General features: G+C 40.7%; 2 protein-coding genes across 2 annotated transcripts; both read right to left on the bottom strand.

Annotated features, from left to right (window-relative positions):
- Window positions 1-138: 138 nt before the first annotated feature.
- Window positions 139-5,189, bottom strand: LOC117718523 (olfactory receptor 52K1). Its single transcript, XM_034516196.2, has 2 exons — window positions 4,681-5,189; window positions 139-2,091 (listed from the first exon to the last, which is right to left on the bottom strand). The coding sequence occupies exon 2, from the start codon at window positions 1,777-1,779 to the stop codon at window positions 835-837; it is 945 nt and encodes a 314-aa protein (XP_034372087.1). The 5' UTR covers window positions 1,780-2,091; window positions 4,681-5,189; the 3' UTR covers window positions 139-834.
- A 4,064-nt stretch (window positions 5,190-9,253) lies between these two features.
- On the bottom strand, window positions 9,254-16,751 carry LOC117696017 (olfactory receptor 52K1-like). The gene is made up of 4 exons (XM_076939391.1): window positions 16,620-16,751; window positions 16,183-16,343; window positions 15,570-15,821; window positions 9,254-11,844 (listed from the first exon to the last, which is right to left on the bottom strand). The coding sequence occupies exon 4, from the start codon at window positions 11,702-11,704 to the stop codon at window positions 10,751-10,753; it is 954 nt and encodes a 317-aa protein (XP_076795506.1). The 5' UTR covers window positions 11,705-11,844; window positions 15,570-15,821; window positions 16,183-16,343; window positions 16,620-16,751; the 3' UTR covers window positions 9,254-10,750.
- Between the last annotated feature and the right edge of the window lie 616 nt (window positions 16,752-17,367).

Genomic DNA, 17,367 nt, shown 5'->3' with positions numbered 1-17,367 from the left:
GGTGTTACACAGGTAATCTCAGTGTTGGATGGCGTTGCTCCGTGAGGTACCGAATTAAAAATTCAGTTCCTCATTTGTCACTGCTCTTGAGGCAGTGGGACTTGGGAGAGTGGAGCTGACAAATGAGGTGAATGAAAGTCTCATACAACAGCGGACTTTATTCAGAGTAGGAAGCAATTTAAGGGTTAAGAGGAGTCATATGAGTAAAATGTCCAATCACACTGGCAAGCCTCATGTGGAAGACAGGTTGCACATGTTTCTGCATAGGAGCCTATAAACAAATAACAATGGCCAGTTGTGATGAATAATCTGAAGTCGACTCATTCCTATCTGGTACAGCTGAGATAGACACAAAAGCATAATCTAAGAACAAGTCTATGGTTTTTGAAGAAACTGAGGTCACAAGACTCTTGCCGTGGTCTCTTGGAGTTTTTTCACTCAGGAATCTCTCCACATATCTTCATTCTTGGACCATGTTCCAACAATCATTCATACCCTGGATGAAATAATCAGCAAAATCTCATTCGTATGAGCCTATCTTATCTAGTATGCCTACAATCTTTCATGTGAATAACAGTATTTACTATGAAAGTTGCATTGTCTTTTCAGTTATGCCATGTCCCTATGAAAATGGACTGCTCCATCTCCTGAAACAGGTACAGAACTTATCTAATCTGACTTATGGTACAAATTAGTAAATAACTGAGTGCCAAGAAGATCTCAAGTGGACGAACTGCCAAATGAGATTGTGTAGCTGTCCTAAAGGTTTCCCTCTCTATCCAACACACCATCTACTCAGTACTAGGCAGATGGATAAAAAAAAAAGATATCAATCTACACATCCTTTCTACGGAATAGACTGAGCACATGATCACGAATCTGCTTGGTCTTGACACCATAGATAATGGGATTAATCATAGGTGGAAAGAGAAGATAGAAAATTGCAAGGAGTATGTGGACATGAGGAGCAGCCCGGCGAGCTACACGATGCATGACTGAAGAGATGACTACAGGTGTATAGGTGGACAAGATAGCACCTATGTGAGACATGCATGTCCCAAAGGCCTTATAGCGAGCTTCCTTAGAGGCAAGCTGGAGAACAGCACGAAGGATGAAGACATAAGACAAGACAACAAAGAGCAGGTCCAGCACCACAATAAACATGGCCACAGCAATGCCGTAGATGTTGTTGAAGCGTGTGTCCCCACATGCCAGCCTCACCACAGCCATGTGTTCACAGTAGCAGTGGGCAATCATCACACCTCGACAATAGTGGAAGCGTCTGAGCAGAAAGGGGAGTGGAGTCATTAATGTCACAGCCCGAGTCACAGTAGCCAGGCCAATCTTGATGATGAGCGGTTTGGTCAGGATCGTGGTGTAGTGCAGGGGTTTGCAGATGGCAACATAACGGTCAAAGGCCATGGCCAACAGCACTGCTGACTCCATGATGGAGAAAGAATGGAGAAAGAACATCTGAATAAAGCAGGCATGGAAACTGATCTCTTGGCTTCTGAGCCAAAAAATGGCAAGCATTTTGGGCAGTGTTGTAGAAGAAAGGACCAGATCTATGGTTGCCAACATGGCCAGAAAGAGGTACATGGGCTCATGGAGGGCTGAGTCTGCCTGGATAACAAAGAGAAGGGTACAGTTGCCCAACAGAGCCAAGATATAGGCAAAGCAGAAAGGGATGGAGATCCAGATATGCAGGTGCTCCAAACCAGGTATTCCTACCAACATAAAGGCCACTGGATGGGTTTCAGTAACATTGATGGATGACATGACCCCTGGAAATTCTCCTTGTTGGTTTTCAAATGGACTTTCACCTTTGGTATATATTTTCTATGAAATTCATAATAGAACTCTGCAAACCCAGCTGAGTACATTAAGTCCCAGTCTCACTGTTACACCTTAAACAGAATAAACTGATAGCTCTCATAGACATATAGGAATACAATTCATGTTTCATGCCTCAAGAAACTTTGGCTCTGAATAAGAGAATATTAAATATCAAAATAACTGATATCACATGGCAATATTCATGAAGTGATGGCAAGATGGTACTGTTTGCTGTGTTCTTGATATCAGGAATACCTTTGGGTGAGGAAATAAAACATGTTAAAAGCAGTTTCTTGCTTTCTGAAAATTTATTTCTTAATCATATGTATGCATGTATGTCTGTGCACATGAGTGCAAGTACCCAAAAAGGCCAGAGGAGGGTGTCAAATCCTCTGGAGATGTAGTTGCAGAAGGTTGTAAGCTGCTTGGTATGGGTGCTGGGACATAGTCTACTATAAGAACAGTGTATACTCTTATCTGCTGAGATATCTCTCAAGCTCCTTGGTTTATATCTTTAACACACTTTTATATATTCTTGTTAATGCTAAACTCTCCAAGTCAATTTCCTGTCTTAAAATCGCCAACAAATAAGTTGAATGAATGGTAATTTCTAATGTCCCAATGAGTCACACAACATATATTTACTGAAAGATTACTTTACTACAGATCCTACTAGCCATATGTGGCTACTAAAAATAAAAACTCATCAAACAAAAATGCTCAAGTGCTCAGTAGTCACTTATTACTAGAGTTGCCATACTGAGCCATTGAGATTAGACTACACCCATTATTGCAGAAGATTCTGTTGGAGACCCTTACTCTAGAATGCCCTCCAAATCCTTTCAACATTGAAAAAAACAAACCATCTAAAAGTATTTAGATTCAGTCTCAGCTCTCTCAAATATGCTTTGGATTTGAAATATTCCATTCTTGATTCTATTTCTATTGTGTCCCTTGAATTGTTGTCATTAGGAGGACACATGGCTTCTGTTGTGTGCCATTGCCACTTTATCTGCATCATTCCTCTCTAGCTATTAGCAACTTTTATCTGAATTGACCATGAAGATTCACTCTCTGTTGGGTCCTGCTATATCACTATTTCTCATCTCTCTGTCTTCTTATTTCAGTGCATTGTTTCTATCATGTCTCAAAGAATTGTATTTCTTCATGTCTCAAGCTTCAACTCCATACAACTTCATATTCAGATAAGTCCACAATTTTACACATAAATTAAATGATATGGGTTATTACTTAATGGATTACAAAAAATGTCTGACTGCAGTAAACTCATTTCTTTAATAGAGAATTCTAAAAGGTTTTAAAATAAGAAAAACATATTCACGAACACGATCATACTATCTAATTTTACTTTTTTAAAGCCAGGCATGTAGGTAACTATTAAGATAGAAAGGATCTAGAACCTGTGTTGCCTTGACAAGCTAGTCAACAATGTATATTAAGAAAAAAGAATTATCACTATGTACTAACATTATCAACAAAGCAAATCATCTGAAAACCACATTGCTCTTGTGCTTAGAGAAACTTAGAGAAACTTAACAAATGAATAATGCAATGTTGGCAGAATAGTACCGTGCAGAGTCTGGTTTAAATGAGTTTGAGAAAAGGAGGATTGGAAGTCTAACAAAAGTCTTCCTTATGTAAACAATTTCTCTATAGAAGACAACAGTGGGTAGACATCAGATTCAGAGAGAAGTAAAGTCAAGAAGGGTTTGTGTTTGCTTGTTTCTAAAGAGAGAGTTCAGGCTAGAGGGAAATTTTTGTCTTATTGTTTTATAATTCATAGTGGGATCTGATCTGCCTTTGGCTGCAAAGTAACACAGAACTGACACTTGACTGATAAATGACTGGCCAGATTTGTCAGGTGTGCCTGTGGGCACCTCCTGTTTAAATGGGGAGGAATTGTTTGCTCAGGTGCAGGTCACAGGGCCATGGTAAAAAAGAGAGCTTGAGTTTCAAAGTAGAAAAATCTGAAATATTGTATAGATACCCTGCCTTTTAAAGAAGGTGAATTCTCTGTATTCACTCTTGAATTTATTGTAAAGTACCCACTGTGTCGATAAAGCTGTTGATTTTTTCATATATTCAATGAATAAAAACAATAAAAATAAAAAGAGAAACGTGAGGGCTTATGAGATGTGTCAGAAGATGGATGAATGCACTTGCCACCAAGCCTGATGACGTCAATGGCTCAAACCTTAGACCACAAACGATAGAATGAAGGAACTGAAAGAGAATGCAGGCGAGGGAAAAGGGAAGGGGGACACTGCTCTTTGTTTTGTGACTACCACCCATCCTTTTACAAACACCTAACTGCATCTTGCAAGCACATATTATCTGTTGACCTATGTGCTTTATTTCTTTGAAGGCTCATCTAAAGTCTGCTTTATCCAGAATGTTGGAGTCAGAATGGAACAGTGAATGAAACAAGTCTTCAAATAAAAATCCAGCTCTTGGTACTCCACAGTCAGTGTTTTATCTATTATATGCCAAGGTGCTCACCCTAGAATAAGATAGTAACGCCTGTCCTTGTTTCTTCTAAAAATGCTTGTATAAAACTACTAATTGACACCCTATTAGTCCTAGGTTCAGGACTGGATGTGGAGGAGAGGAGAGGAGAGGAGAGGAGAGGAGAGGAGAGGAGAGGAGAGGAGAGGAGAGGAGAGGAGAGGAGAGGAGAGGAGAGGAGAGGAGAGGAGAGGAGAGGAGAGGAGAGAAGAGAAGAGAAGAGAAGAGAAGAGAAGAGAAGAGAAGAGAAGAGAAGAGAAGAGAAGAGAAGAGAAATGGACTTAAAAGATTACAACTCAATGGCAGGAAGGTACTTACCTGAAGCCCTTCAAGGATGCAATAGAACCCCAAAGAAATGTGTTTCTTGGTAGACCCTGTCACATTTCTCATTCAGACCTCATTCTCTTCTGTTGACTAATGCAGCAGCTTGCTAATAGGGAGGAGCAAGCTGATGGGAGCAAGAAAGGCAACAATAGGAAATGGGATGTGGAAGAACCCAAACTGACATAATACACTGACATGTCCTGGTAATGGCCATGGAGAAGAGGAAAGAGTCCTCTGTGGTGGGCAATTCACAGTATACAGATAAAGCATTTGAATGGAATTATTGAGACCTGTTCTTTTTTTAAAAGCCAAGATAGAGGTAACAATGGCAATAGAAAGAATTGGAGAGCTGATGCCTAGGTTCAGGACTGGATGTGGAAAGTAACTGAGAGTGCCCTCATCCTTTCCTGATCAGCACAGCTGTGTCAGATATTTCCTATTTCCCTGGTGCTAGCTCTGTTCACAGGCTCTGAGCCCTTTTCATTAACTTCGTGCATCTGGAAGACAACCTACTTCTAGAATAGGCACCTAAGAGGGAGCAGTTGATATTATCCTCACAAAACTCTGAACTACTCCCAAAAGGATGCAGAGTCACAATTACCCTTGAGAAGAATCTTTGGGGATTCCTAGAATCTCTGGACTCTTCCCTGGAGGCTGGTAGAGATATCCTCACCTCAGGTCTCACACTACAAAGTTCTCCAAAGACCTGTGCCCCATCACCCATTTGCTTTGATTAAATCGTGCCTGCAAGGAATAGTGCTTTACTACCAGAAGCTCCAGCACTTCATGTGAAACCTGCTTGTGCTGTGGTCTCTGCTGCTTCTCCTTACATTTACTCTGTTCTTGCAGTGTCTATTGTGAGAGACTAAAATCAACTCCTGTCTGGATATACCTAGGAAGGTCCTGATGCAGCCTAACCAAAACAAGGTCATCCATGAGCTGTGGTACTTTTCCTTTATAATTATGTCACAGTGAGATTCTTAGCTATATATTATCATCTATCTATTATAATCTGGCTGTGACATTTGTTGCACTGATTAACTCTGATCCTCGATCTGAAGCACAGAAAATACTCTCAACTTTTCCTGACTTACAAGTGTAATTGAGAGAATCTAACTACATGACAGCAACATCACCATGAATATAATTGCTTATTAAGGTTTATCAGCCCTCTAAAAATGATGGAGGATGATATTTCTAACTGCTTGCAACTTCAGCATCCTCTGGTTTATAGAGAAAAATCTTTCCCTGGAAGGAAGCTCTTGCTGCCAGTTTTCCCCAGCAACTTTGCCTTCTCTCATTCCTTGTAATACATTGGAAAATAAATTTCACTCATTTCATCCACCTTCAAACTCCTTCTGTGTCCCCTGACTCCCTCTCAAATTTATGATTTTCTCTTTAATTTTTATTGTTACTTATGCACACAACTTGTTTTATCCATTTAGTATTGCTCATATGAATACATGACCATGACTGACCACTTGAGATTAAACAACCTATGTGGAAGTTCATCACTGGGGGAAACTATTCTTCCTTTCATCAGCTATTGACCATCTGTAGCTCTGCATCTAGGTTTGGGATCATGTGGAGTACCCATGTCCATACTGGCATATTGCCTGGTGATGTCATTGTGTGGTCTTCTTTTGACAGCCAAGTTGTTGAGATTTCATGGGTTCATTGTTCCCTAACATGTCTACGGAACAGACCTAGCCATAGACATCCTGACAATATTTGAGAGTCTCTGACTCTCAAAAATCTGTCTTCCCTGTCTCCTATAATTTTCCCTGAGCCTTAACTATAGGAGTTGCATTGCAAATATATCCATTGGCATAACCCCCTGTTTCAGAAGACACCACACACTTTGAACACAAGATTTGGAAGAATCAAGCTGGAACTGACCTTGTAGGCTCCTCCCTGAGAACTAGCTCTCATGGTGCCAAGCAAGCTGCAAAGGAAGAGGAGCAATCTGTAATCCTATCCAGCTGCAATGTCTACAAACCACAACAATGAGTGGACCAGCAAAGTATCTCACGACAGTGCAGTAGTGACACTATTACCTTGTGAATAACCAACAGCTATCTAATCAGATGTAAGGCCGAATCAATGAAGAGAAATTCATTCCTAGTATTGTAAATCTAGACAACAACCTGTGGCTAGGGAAGTCAGAGACTTAAGAGGAGAACCTACTATTACCCGTTTCCAAAATTTGTAACTACATATATTTTTTTCTACAGATAAATATAGCTCTCACCCTCCATCAAATAAGCTTCTTTTTACAACATACTGCCTTCTTCACATTTCTCATTCCATCCATCTTCTTTGTTTCTATCAAATTATATTATCCCTACTTGAAGAATTATATTTAGTTTTCTTTTATTTTAGGCTTATAAGAAAACATTTCATTAATGTTTGGTAGTAAAGTTCTCAATCATCTTCATGCATGAAAGATATTTTCACAAAAATAAAAATTCTGGGTGGGCAACTAATTTCTTGCTCCAACTCACATTCAGTCTATTGCATCCTGCCTCCCCTTGCTCTATGCTGAAGTCAGTGATCAGTCCAAAGTCTCTTAAATAGAAAGTACTGTGCCCTCAACATAGGAGTTGCTAGAATTTTTCTTTTATCATTTTTTCACACTTCCCCTGTGTGTCTAGATGTGGCTCAAATTGTTTTCACTGACTGGAATTAGCTAGAAGTCTGAATCACATAGGCCTTTGTAATGACTTACAATGTTTTCTTCTTTTCTCTCAAAATAAAAAGCCCACGTTCTGAGCAATGTAACAACATAACTTAGTATTTTGCAAAATTTCAGGATGCTATTAAACTTTTTTCTTTATTTGTTGAGACTTGCTTTGTGTACTAATATATGATTTTTTTTTTTTGCAAAGAGTTCCACAGGCTGCTAAAAAGAAGGTGTATCTTCCATGTGTGGATGGAGAGCTCTGTAGGGTTCAGTAGGTCTGCCTGATTTATAATGTATGTCTACCCCAGTGTTTACATATTTATTTTTGCCCAGATGACTGTTCTACTGGCGAAAGTGGGGTGTTAAAGTTAATCTATGGTTTTACATATACTTGTTTTCTTTAATAAAATTAGGTATACCTATGCTTGGCATGTATATATTTGGAATTGCAATGCCGTCTTGATGGCTTGTGCATTTAATGAGTATGAAGTAACATTCCTTAGCTCCTCTAACAAGTTTTGGGTTAAAGTCGATTGTGAAGGAAGAGTAAAAAGGTCAGGTAATTTAAGAGTCTGTTTAAGGCCACAGATATAGTAGATGAGCCTTGTATAACATGAAATACCTTGGGTTTAACAGCACCATGAAGGAAGAAAGTCTATTGCATTATGTTACAATATGGTGTCTCTGAAGCAGGGTGGTAACAAGGAATGTAGTGAGAAATCATTGGGGTTTATACATCTGAAAAAAGTACCAATGGACCAAGAAACAAATAGATACTGGTGTGAGAAAAAAAGAGGATTCCAGGGGAATGCCAAGACTTCTACTTTGAGCAGCAGAGAGAGCAAGGTTCCATGGGAGTCACTAAGTAGACTGTCTTAGGATTTCCATTGCTGTGAGGAGACATCATGACCAAGGCAACTCTTATAAAGGACAACATTTAACTGGGACTAGCTTACAGGTTCAGACTTTCAGTCCATTATCATCGAGACAGAAAGCATGGCAGCATCCAGACAGGCATGGTGGAGGAGGAGCTGAGAATTCTGCATCTTGCTCCAAAAGGAACCAGGAGAAGACTATTTCTAGGCAGCTAGGAGGAGGGTCTCCAAGCCCACCCCCACAGTGACACATTTCCTCCAAAAAGGCCACACCTCCTAATATTGCCACTCCCTGGGCCAAGCATATTCAAACCACCACATATGAAAAGACTCTTGAGTCAAGAACAACAGAAACTACCTCATGAGTGACACTTGCCTATGTGTCCTAGTTGAAGACACAGAATTGGAATGTCCCAGTTATCCAATGATTGGAAATATGTAACCAAGCTAAGACTTCACCGTTTTCTTTTCACTAATCTTCTCTTATATTCTTGAGGGTGAAAATACAAGTATCTTAATCTGGTGGAGTTTCTTGTTTATGCTTAATGGTCCAAGCTCCAACAAGCTTATACAGAATTTTCTTCTACTTTTTTCTGACTAGCCCTTGTCATGATGATGGTAGATGTGGTTCCAGGATAAGGATGCTTACATTACTGGACTTGAGCTATAAACAAAATTCTTCTCGCTTTGTTGAGAGTGTATCTAACCTATAGGATGATGGTGTTCCTTGTATAAACCAACAGAAGAATAATCACAGATCTTGTTAGAAGTAATTACTTGGGGCTAGAAAAATAATTCTGTGGTTAAGAGCAGATTCTGCCCTTGCAGAGGACCTCAATCTAGTTCTGGGCACCCGTATCAAACAGCTCACAACCCCCCATGAACTCAGATTGAGTAATCTAATGGTGCTCATATGGTCTCAGGCGACATCTGAACTCACATATGAAAAGATCCACACAGAGACATGTACAGACACAAAAAACATTCTTTTTAAGAGTCATTTCTTTTATTTCATGCTACTCTGTTTATATGTCAGTATTTAATGCTGTTCTGAATCTTCCCATACACTCCATCATACACAGAAAAACAACTTAAAAGTTTGTATTACTTTTGTAATAAATGTAATAGCTAATTCCCTATAGAGAAGATATATAATTCCTAAGTAACCGTCTGAGGAAACAAAGAGTTGTAAAATAAAACAGATACATTTGTCGAGACATGTATTAGGCTTTGTCTAAGAAGGTCTGTGTGTGCTGTCAGGATTAAAAATAAGATTAGCAAACATGTAAATTTGCATGAGACAAAGGAAAACACAGCTTGATATTTCTTCCTCTTCTGTGTTTTGTCATTCCTGTTTTTCTCCCATGTCAGGATTAAAAATAAGATTATCGAGCATGTAAGTTTGCATGAGACAAAGAAAAACAAAGCTTGATATTTCTTCCTCTTCTGTGTTTTGTCATTCCTGTTTTTCTCCCATGTACTAAATCCTGGGATGCTCCTAGGGGAGCACAAAGAACAGAATCTATTGCAATTATTTTTTCTTTTGCTTCCTAGGACTTCTATATAAACCCAGCATCCTGACTTTAAGGTGTATGTATTCCAGGCCACTAGACCATTAGGAAGTTCTCAACCTTCCTAATGCTGTGATGCCTTAATACAGTTCCTCATGTTGTGGTGACCCTCAGCCATAAAATGATTTCATTGCTATTTATAACTGTGATTTGTCTCCTGTTATGAATTGTACTGTAAATATCTGATATGCAGGGATATCTGGTATGCAACCCCCAAACGGTCACAACCCACAGTTTGAGAACTAGACATTCCTGTCTAAATAAATAAATCAAATTGTAATAAAAAAAAACATAAGGATTTTTGCATATATACAAAGAAAGAGTTGTATCACATTAAAAAATCAGAAGATAAGTCGGATACTGTTCAAATTGTTTAATAAGAAAGGCTGGCTGAGGTGAACAGAGGTTGAAGACTACACAGGCTACAGTAAAAAAAAAATGCACTCTAGTAAGCAAGGGTGACTGTGGGGGCACCTGTAGTCCTGGAATGCTAGAAACCCCAACAGTGGGAGAGTTCTGTCTGGATCTGGACCCCAGCTGTGAGTGAGTGATGAGGCATTCTTCATTGGTGCTCTGTTGATGCTTATGCAGGCCTTAAACTGATGAATACATAAAGCTTCACATTCCATGGACAGGGCTAGAAATCAGACCCTCAGTTTCTCATGAGTGAGGGAGCTTAAGAACATCATTGTCACTATTTGAAGACAGAAAGAGATCATAGTTCATGACTCTGTCTTGTTACTGAAGGGCAGGAGTGAGAATTCCAAAATGTTGACAAGTTTGAATCCAGGCAAGTGTCATTTGTCAATGGCTAGTCATTTTTTTAAATCACATCAAGATAAAAGTAAGCATAAAGATCTTGGCATCCCCTACTTCCTATCAGACTCTGTTTCCAATTCCAACAAACAGCCCACTCTCCTTTCTTCAACTGTCCCTCACTCGCATTTTAAATCCTTTCTGAGGAATAGTCCTAAGACTCGCACTCGAATCTGCTTGGTCTTGACACCATAGATGATAGGATTGACCACGGGTGGAAAGAGCAGATAGAAATTAGCAAGGAGTATGTGGACATGAGGAGCAGCCCGGCGAGCTACACGATGCATGACTGAGGAGATGACTACAGGTGTGTAGAAGGCTAAGATGGCACCTATGTGAGACACACATGTCCCAAAGGCCTTGTAGCGAACCTCCTTAGAGGCAAGCTGGAGAACAGCACGAAGGATAAAGACATAAGACAAGACAACAAAGAGGAGGTCCAGCACCACAATAAAAATGGCTCCAGCAATGCCATAGATGTTATTGAAGCGTGTGTCCCCACATGCCAGCCTCACCACAGCCATGTGTTCACAGTAGCAGTGGGCAATCATCACACCTCGACAATAGTGGAAGCGTCTGAGCAGAAAAGGGAGTGGAGCTACTAACGTCACAGCCCGAGTCACAGTAGCCAGGCCAATCTTGATGATGAGCGGCTTCGTCAGGATCGTAGTGTAGTGCAGGGGTTTGCAGATGGCGACATAACGGTCAAAGGCCATGGCCAACAGCACTGCTGACTCCATGATGGAGAAAGAATGGAGAAAGAACATCTGGATAAGGCAGGCATGGAAACTGATTTCCCGATCCCTGAACCAGAACAGGGCAAGCATTTTGGGCAGTGTTGTAGAAGAAAGGACCAGATCTATGGTTGCCAACATGGCCAGAAAGAGGTACATGGGCTCATGGAGGGCTGCATCAACCCGAATGATGAAAAGGAGGGTGCAGTTGCCAAGCACAGCCAAGGTATAAGCTGAGCAGAAGGGGATGGAGATCCAAATGTGTAAGTGCTCTAGGCCCGGGATACCCATCAACAAGAAGACCACTGGATGGGTTGCGGTGATATTACTAACGAACATGGCTACTGGGAATTTTTTCTTCTTCCAATTTACTTCCACAAAGCCCTTCTAGAGAGGATCCACCATCAGCAGAATCAGTGTTTAAATTCAAATCCCAATCATTTAAGGAAGAAGATTGGCCCTTCTTCACTTGTGTGAGTCTTCAAATAAACAATAAAAACACAAATCAAAAAATTACATAAGAGGCACATAACTTCAAGATGATAATAAAGTCACCTACTGTCAGGATATCTAATACTACTGCAGGTGGTGCCAGAGGCAACCTTTATATGATCATTAGTTTAAAGCCATCTGGAGTACAGAGGGAGTTCAGAACCATGTCTGTTAAAGATGTGGATTTCTGCTTTCATCTTACAAAAATTGACTTTGTTTCTTCTACTGCTTGCCATTTTCCCAACTCCAACTACACTCCTAAATACAAAAGATTTCCTTCTGAAATAACAAACTTAACTATATGAAAAATATGCAAGCTTATCAGTTCTTTCTTAATTTACTTATCTGCAAGTTTTGGCTGGTTGCTTGCTTGCTTACTTGCCTGGTTTTATTTGCTGTGCCAAGGGTTAAACCAAGAACCTTGCACAGACTCAGCACGCACTCTACCATTAAAGTGCATCTCAAATGCTCTTCTTATATTTTACTTGAGATTAGGTGACTCTAAATGGCCCAAGCTGGCCTTGAACTTAAGATCCTCCAGCCTCAATTTCTTTAGTAGTTTGGCTTTAGACCTGATCTACAAGACCCAGCTCCTGCTATGTAGATTCTATAGATTCTACTGAACAGGCAGAAATCTCTGCAGTTACCATCTTTCCTAAAGCTAAGAAGAACGTGAGGAGTCCTTTTGTTCCTTTTTGTGTGCCTTTATTTCCATCTCTAGGTCTTCCTTTCCCCCCATTACTTTCTAGATTTCATGACAGTTGGAAGACATATTCTACCCTATTGATCTTTGACCTTGACAGTATTATTCTTCCTGCTGGGTCCCTTATCCTCCTCTTTTATTCTCCAGGTTCATTTTCTCCTTTGAAAAATGCTAAACAGAGATCAGCTGTGATGGCACATGCCTTGAATCTCAGCCCTCAGGAAGCAGAGGCAGGCAGATTCAAGGCCAATCTGGTCTACAGTGTGAGTTACAGATAGCCAGGGCTACACAGCAAAACTCTATCTTGAAGAAGAGAGAGAGAGAGAGAGAGAGAGAGAGAGAGAGAGAGAGAGAGAGAGAGAGAAGAAAGAAAGAGGGAGAGGGAAAAGGAAAGAAAGAAGGAAGGAAGCAAGAAAAGAGAAAGAGAAGGGGAGAAAGGGAGGAGTAGATCAAGAGAAGAAGGGAAGGAGAGAGGGAGGGAGGAAGGAAGGGAGGGAAGGAAGGAGAAAGAAAATGCTCAAACATAGCTGAAAATTGGTCAAGTACTTGCCTAGCATGTAAAAGTGTTAGGTCCAATTCCTCACTGCCAGAAAATGCTTAAACATTTTACCAAAACACATGGTCCCTTTTTACCTCTTTTAGGGATAGTCTAAAATAATATGTCTTTTGAGGATTTTGAGGTTATCGTGGTAAAACTCTTAGCATAAATCTGAGGCATTGAACCTGCTCAGCCAATGTTGGTAGCTTTTTAAGGAAAACTAATGGTTCTTACTTATTGATTGTTACATAGCTGGGAATTGTCAATGTTAAATGTTGGGCTATTAGAGCTTAGTTGTAAGGAATTTAAGTGAGATTGCAGGAAAATGGATGATTCTAGAAAGTGTTCTAGTAAGTGGAGTCCAGTCTCAGAAAGACACACAAATCTCATTTCTTTCTCCTAAGGAAATCCTGGCTTTAAGATCTGTATGATGTCAATAAGGTATTGTGAGAGTGGGTGCAGAAAACCCCGAGGGGACCCAGAAGTTCTGAGAATGCTCACAGGTTACATGGCAGTAGAAAGAAGGTATGGGGAGTGAAAGGGCTCAGAGAAAAGAAGGGAGTGGGGAAGAGTGGGAGAGACAGACAAAAAATAGTTTGTCACACATGTTGCAATGAAACCTAGTAGTTTTTAAACTAATAAAAAAAAAGTCTTAAGCAAAAGTAATAATAATTAAATTTCAACTAAATTCTATTTCTTGTAAATGAAAATAGAAAATAAAATGCTGGAATGGAAAAGAAACCAACTCTTGTCTAAACTGTTCCTCTTAACCTAGGTCTTATCATGTCTTGCCTGAGTCACTGTTCATCCTTACCTCCGTTTTCTGCCCCTACTTAACCTATCCATTGCAATGTGTCTATGTATTTTATTTCCCAGTTGAAGACTGCCTACAGAGTCCCATTGCAACAAGAAAGATCAAATCTCCTAACCACACTTATGTATGTCTTTCTGCCTGCACCTGTCAGCATCACTCCTGTTCTCTAAGTGTTCATCCTCGGTTCAACCACACTGGATTCTCTGCCTCAGTCACACGTATAGTTTACCAGATTGAACTGCAATGTTTTCCTTTGTCCTTTTTCCTGTCTGGCCAAGATCCTGCTGCCTTTATAGGGACACCCTCTTGAGCTCCTCCAAGGAGATTTTCTCAGTCATTTCAGTAGCAACTTGTTACTTCAGTGGTTCTCAACCTTCCTTAGGCTGTGAGCCTTTAACACAGCTCCTCATGTTGTAGTGATCTCCCAACCATAAAATTACTTTCATTGTTGCATCATTACTGTAAGTTTGCTACTGTTGTGATTCATAATGTATATATAGGATATCTGATATGTAACTTCTGTGAAAGCCTTGTTTGACCTAAAACAGGTCAGGACCCACAGGATGAGAACCACTATGTTAAATACTGCATGAAAAGGCACCATGAGAGTGCAATTGTTGCTAGCTTTGCTTGTGTCTGTAGATCCACAGTAGTCTGTAGGCTTTGTAACTCACAGCCTGTAATTCAATTCAGAGCCCACAGACGCTAGTGAACACAGTTGGTACTTAAAGGACGGTTTTAAATAAATGCAGGTGAGACTTCCTTTTCCTGAAAACCTTGCCTTCTCCCAGCCACTATATAATATGTCATCAACTAACTGGTCCTACCTCCACAGCAGGTTGTCACCTCAGTCAAAATGAAACCCAAAGTGAATTCCCTACTCCACTTCTGTGTGCTCAAATGTTTGTGTGTGTGTGTGTGTGTGTGTGTGTGTGTGTGTGTGTGTGTGCATAAATTTGTTTCTTATACCTTTTCTTAGATTCTTTTTCTGATGTTTATTTGTTTGCTTGGTCCTTTCTGGTTCATTTATTTTTTTATTTAATCTTATTTTATTTATTATTATCATTATCATTATTATTAATAATATTATTATTTTAGATGCCTGTTTGTTCTTTTAATAAGAGAGAGAAAGAGAGGGTTTGGAGCTGTATAAAAAAGGAAGAGGGAGGATCTGGGAGGAGTTGGAAGAGAGAACTGTAATCAGAATATAGTATATAAAAAATCTATTTTCAATTTTACAAAAAGCAATTCCTTATTCAAAGGCTACATAATTCTGTGAATTTTCCCCAAAACACAAGTTAAGGGTGGACCACATGAAAGCCTAATAATGGCAGGATTACCTTTTGTATCTATGGACACCATGAGGCCCCCTTGCACACATGTCAGATAGTTACTGACTAGATGAGAGCATATCCTCTTACATCCTGTGTCACCCCATCCTAAATGAATGTACTGCTTCTGTTCCAGGCAGGCCTGTGCTCTTCCTGGGTGACTTGTCTCCCCTATGTACTCCTGATGCTCTCCTATAGACTCCTGATGACTGCCGCTGGCCCTCCTGTCTCTTTTCCCTCACTGCTCAGTCTCAAATCTTGTCTGTGGTGTCTAATATACCCAGAAGTATCAACCTTCACTCTTTTTAGCTTTGAAGAAAACTAACCTCCAGTTCCATTCAGTCTTTGCCAGTCTCCTCCTGTTTAAAACACTTTACCCAATTTGGCATGGGTATTTTTTTCCAGTCTTTCAATGTCACAGGGATGACTCTGTTCATTTTCTGCCTCCTCACCAAAGACATCAGCAAGGAGCCAAAGGAAGTCTGTGTGGTTTCTTCATCTCCCCCAGAACCATAGATGACAGCCTTAAGTCAACACACTTGTCTGCCGTGGTCATTATGCCTTTACCTAGAGAAAACCTTACAATGATAGATTTGGAGAATTATACCATCATGAGGGATGCAAACTTCAGATTGAAGCCTCGTCTCCACATTTTTAGACTCTTCCTATAGTATTCCAGGACTGTGGCTATAGGACCACACTGTAGAGATTCCGCTGCTTGTGGCTGAAACTTTTAATGAACCCAATGTCCCACCTATCCTTCCTAGTGTATTATCTCAGCCACTTTGCAGCAGCTATGAGTGAGACAGGGCCTGAATGTGGAGAGTTAGGAAAGCAACAATGAGAAGAGGGGGTAAATTATAGGCATGAGCTGAGTTACTAAGCCAGAGGTTTCTGGTGGTAGACTCTAAAAAGCACCCCACCAAAATGGGCACATACCTGGGAGGCAGGCAGGGGCTTCTTCTAATGAAGGCATGATGGAGGATCCGAAGCCCCACGGAACATAGCATAAGAAGATAAAGATGTCCAAGTAGCTAGAAGTATGCTGGGATGAATGACAACAGGGAGATGAGGTAGTGCCTGAGGCAGGAAGAAGTCATCTGTTTGGATCGGAGAAGCAAGGAAGAGTGAGGCTAGGCTCTGTCACTCCTTGGCACGGACTCTCAACCTGTGGGTGCTATTTCTGCCATTGTTCTGATTGAACCCATTCTCTGTTCACATGCCCTTCCTCTGTTCTGGACCCTAGATAATCTGCCCAAGTTCCAACCCTACTCTTAGATGCTGGCTGATCCCAGCACAAGTACCCCTCCCAATCAGCCTGGGTCTACTGCCTCAGGCCCAGCAGGCTCTCATCCTCAGCATGAAGCTCCACTCACTTCCTGGGGCTCACAGGAAAGCAATACCGTGCTCCTCTTTCCATGAGAGGAGATGCACAGAAAAGCCTGGATATATCCTCACTCAGCTTCACGGGACCAGTGGGTCCTGTCTCTGAGGAGCATACAAAATAGACCTCATAATAGGTACTGACTCCTCCCTGGGGGTGACTGGCGCTTTCTAAGCTTTGCCTTGGGCTTCCTACCAACCCCACATTCTGACCACTTTGTGGCTGTCACACTCTGTCTTGCCTCTCCCTGGAGGCAGTGGCTGGCCTGATTGCACCTCCCTTGGTGCCTGCCAAGATCTACAGCCTCTTCAGAATACACAAAAGGATGACAGCAATGCTGGCTGAAGAAGGAAAGGTTGTTTACTCATAAGAAGAAGATTATCTTTGGCTGTTTCATTTGATACCTAGTTTGGGGTTTTGCTTGTTTGTTTGTGACATGGTTGTTTTGTCCACTGACCTGTAATTTGAGGTTATCAGTGGGACACCTGGGTCTGAGTCCTAGCTTGTAAGGGCAGCAAGGCATTTAATCTCTTCGTTCCTTAGATTGTTTCATTCTTGTGATCTCAGTGCTCAGTCCTTTCCACCTCACAGGACTCAAGGAAGGATCCAATGACATCCTTATGGACAAGCAAACTATGCTACTAATATTCAATAATCATTAATCTTTGATATTATCCAAGTATTAACACAGAAACACAGCAATGACTGCTACTGTGCCATAGTCCTAAGGAGTGAAGATG

This window comes from Arvicanthis niloticus, chromosome 1 (assembly GCF_011762505.2).
Source record: "Arvicanthis niloticus isolate mArvNil1 chromosome 1, mArvNil1.pat.X, whole genome shotgun sequence".
In the NCBI taxonomy this organism is placed as follows: domain Eukaryota; kingdom Metazoa; phylum Chordata; class Mammalia; order Rodentia; family Muridae; genus Arvicanthis; species Arvicanthis niloticus.
Note: the sequence above shows the minus strand (reverse complement) of the source record. Positions and strands in the feature narration are given on the sequence as shown.

What these genes read in the sequence shown, in the direction of transcription:
- LOC117696017 (XM_076939391.1), bottom strand. Translation starts at nt 11,704, where the DNA reads ATGTTCGTTAGTAATATCACCGCAACCCATCCAGTGGTCTTCTTGTTG.
- LOC117718523 (XM_034516196.2), bottom strand. Translation starts at nt 1,779, where the DNA reads ATGTCATCCATCAATGTTACTGAAACCCATCCAGTGGCCTTTATGTTG.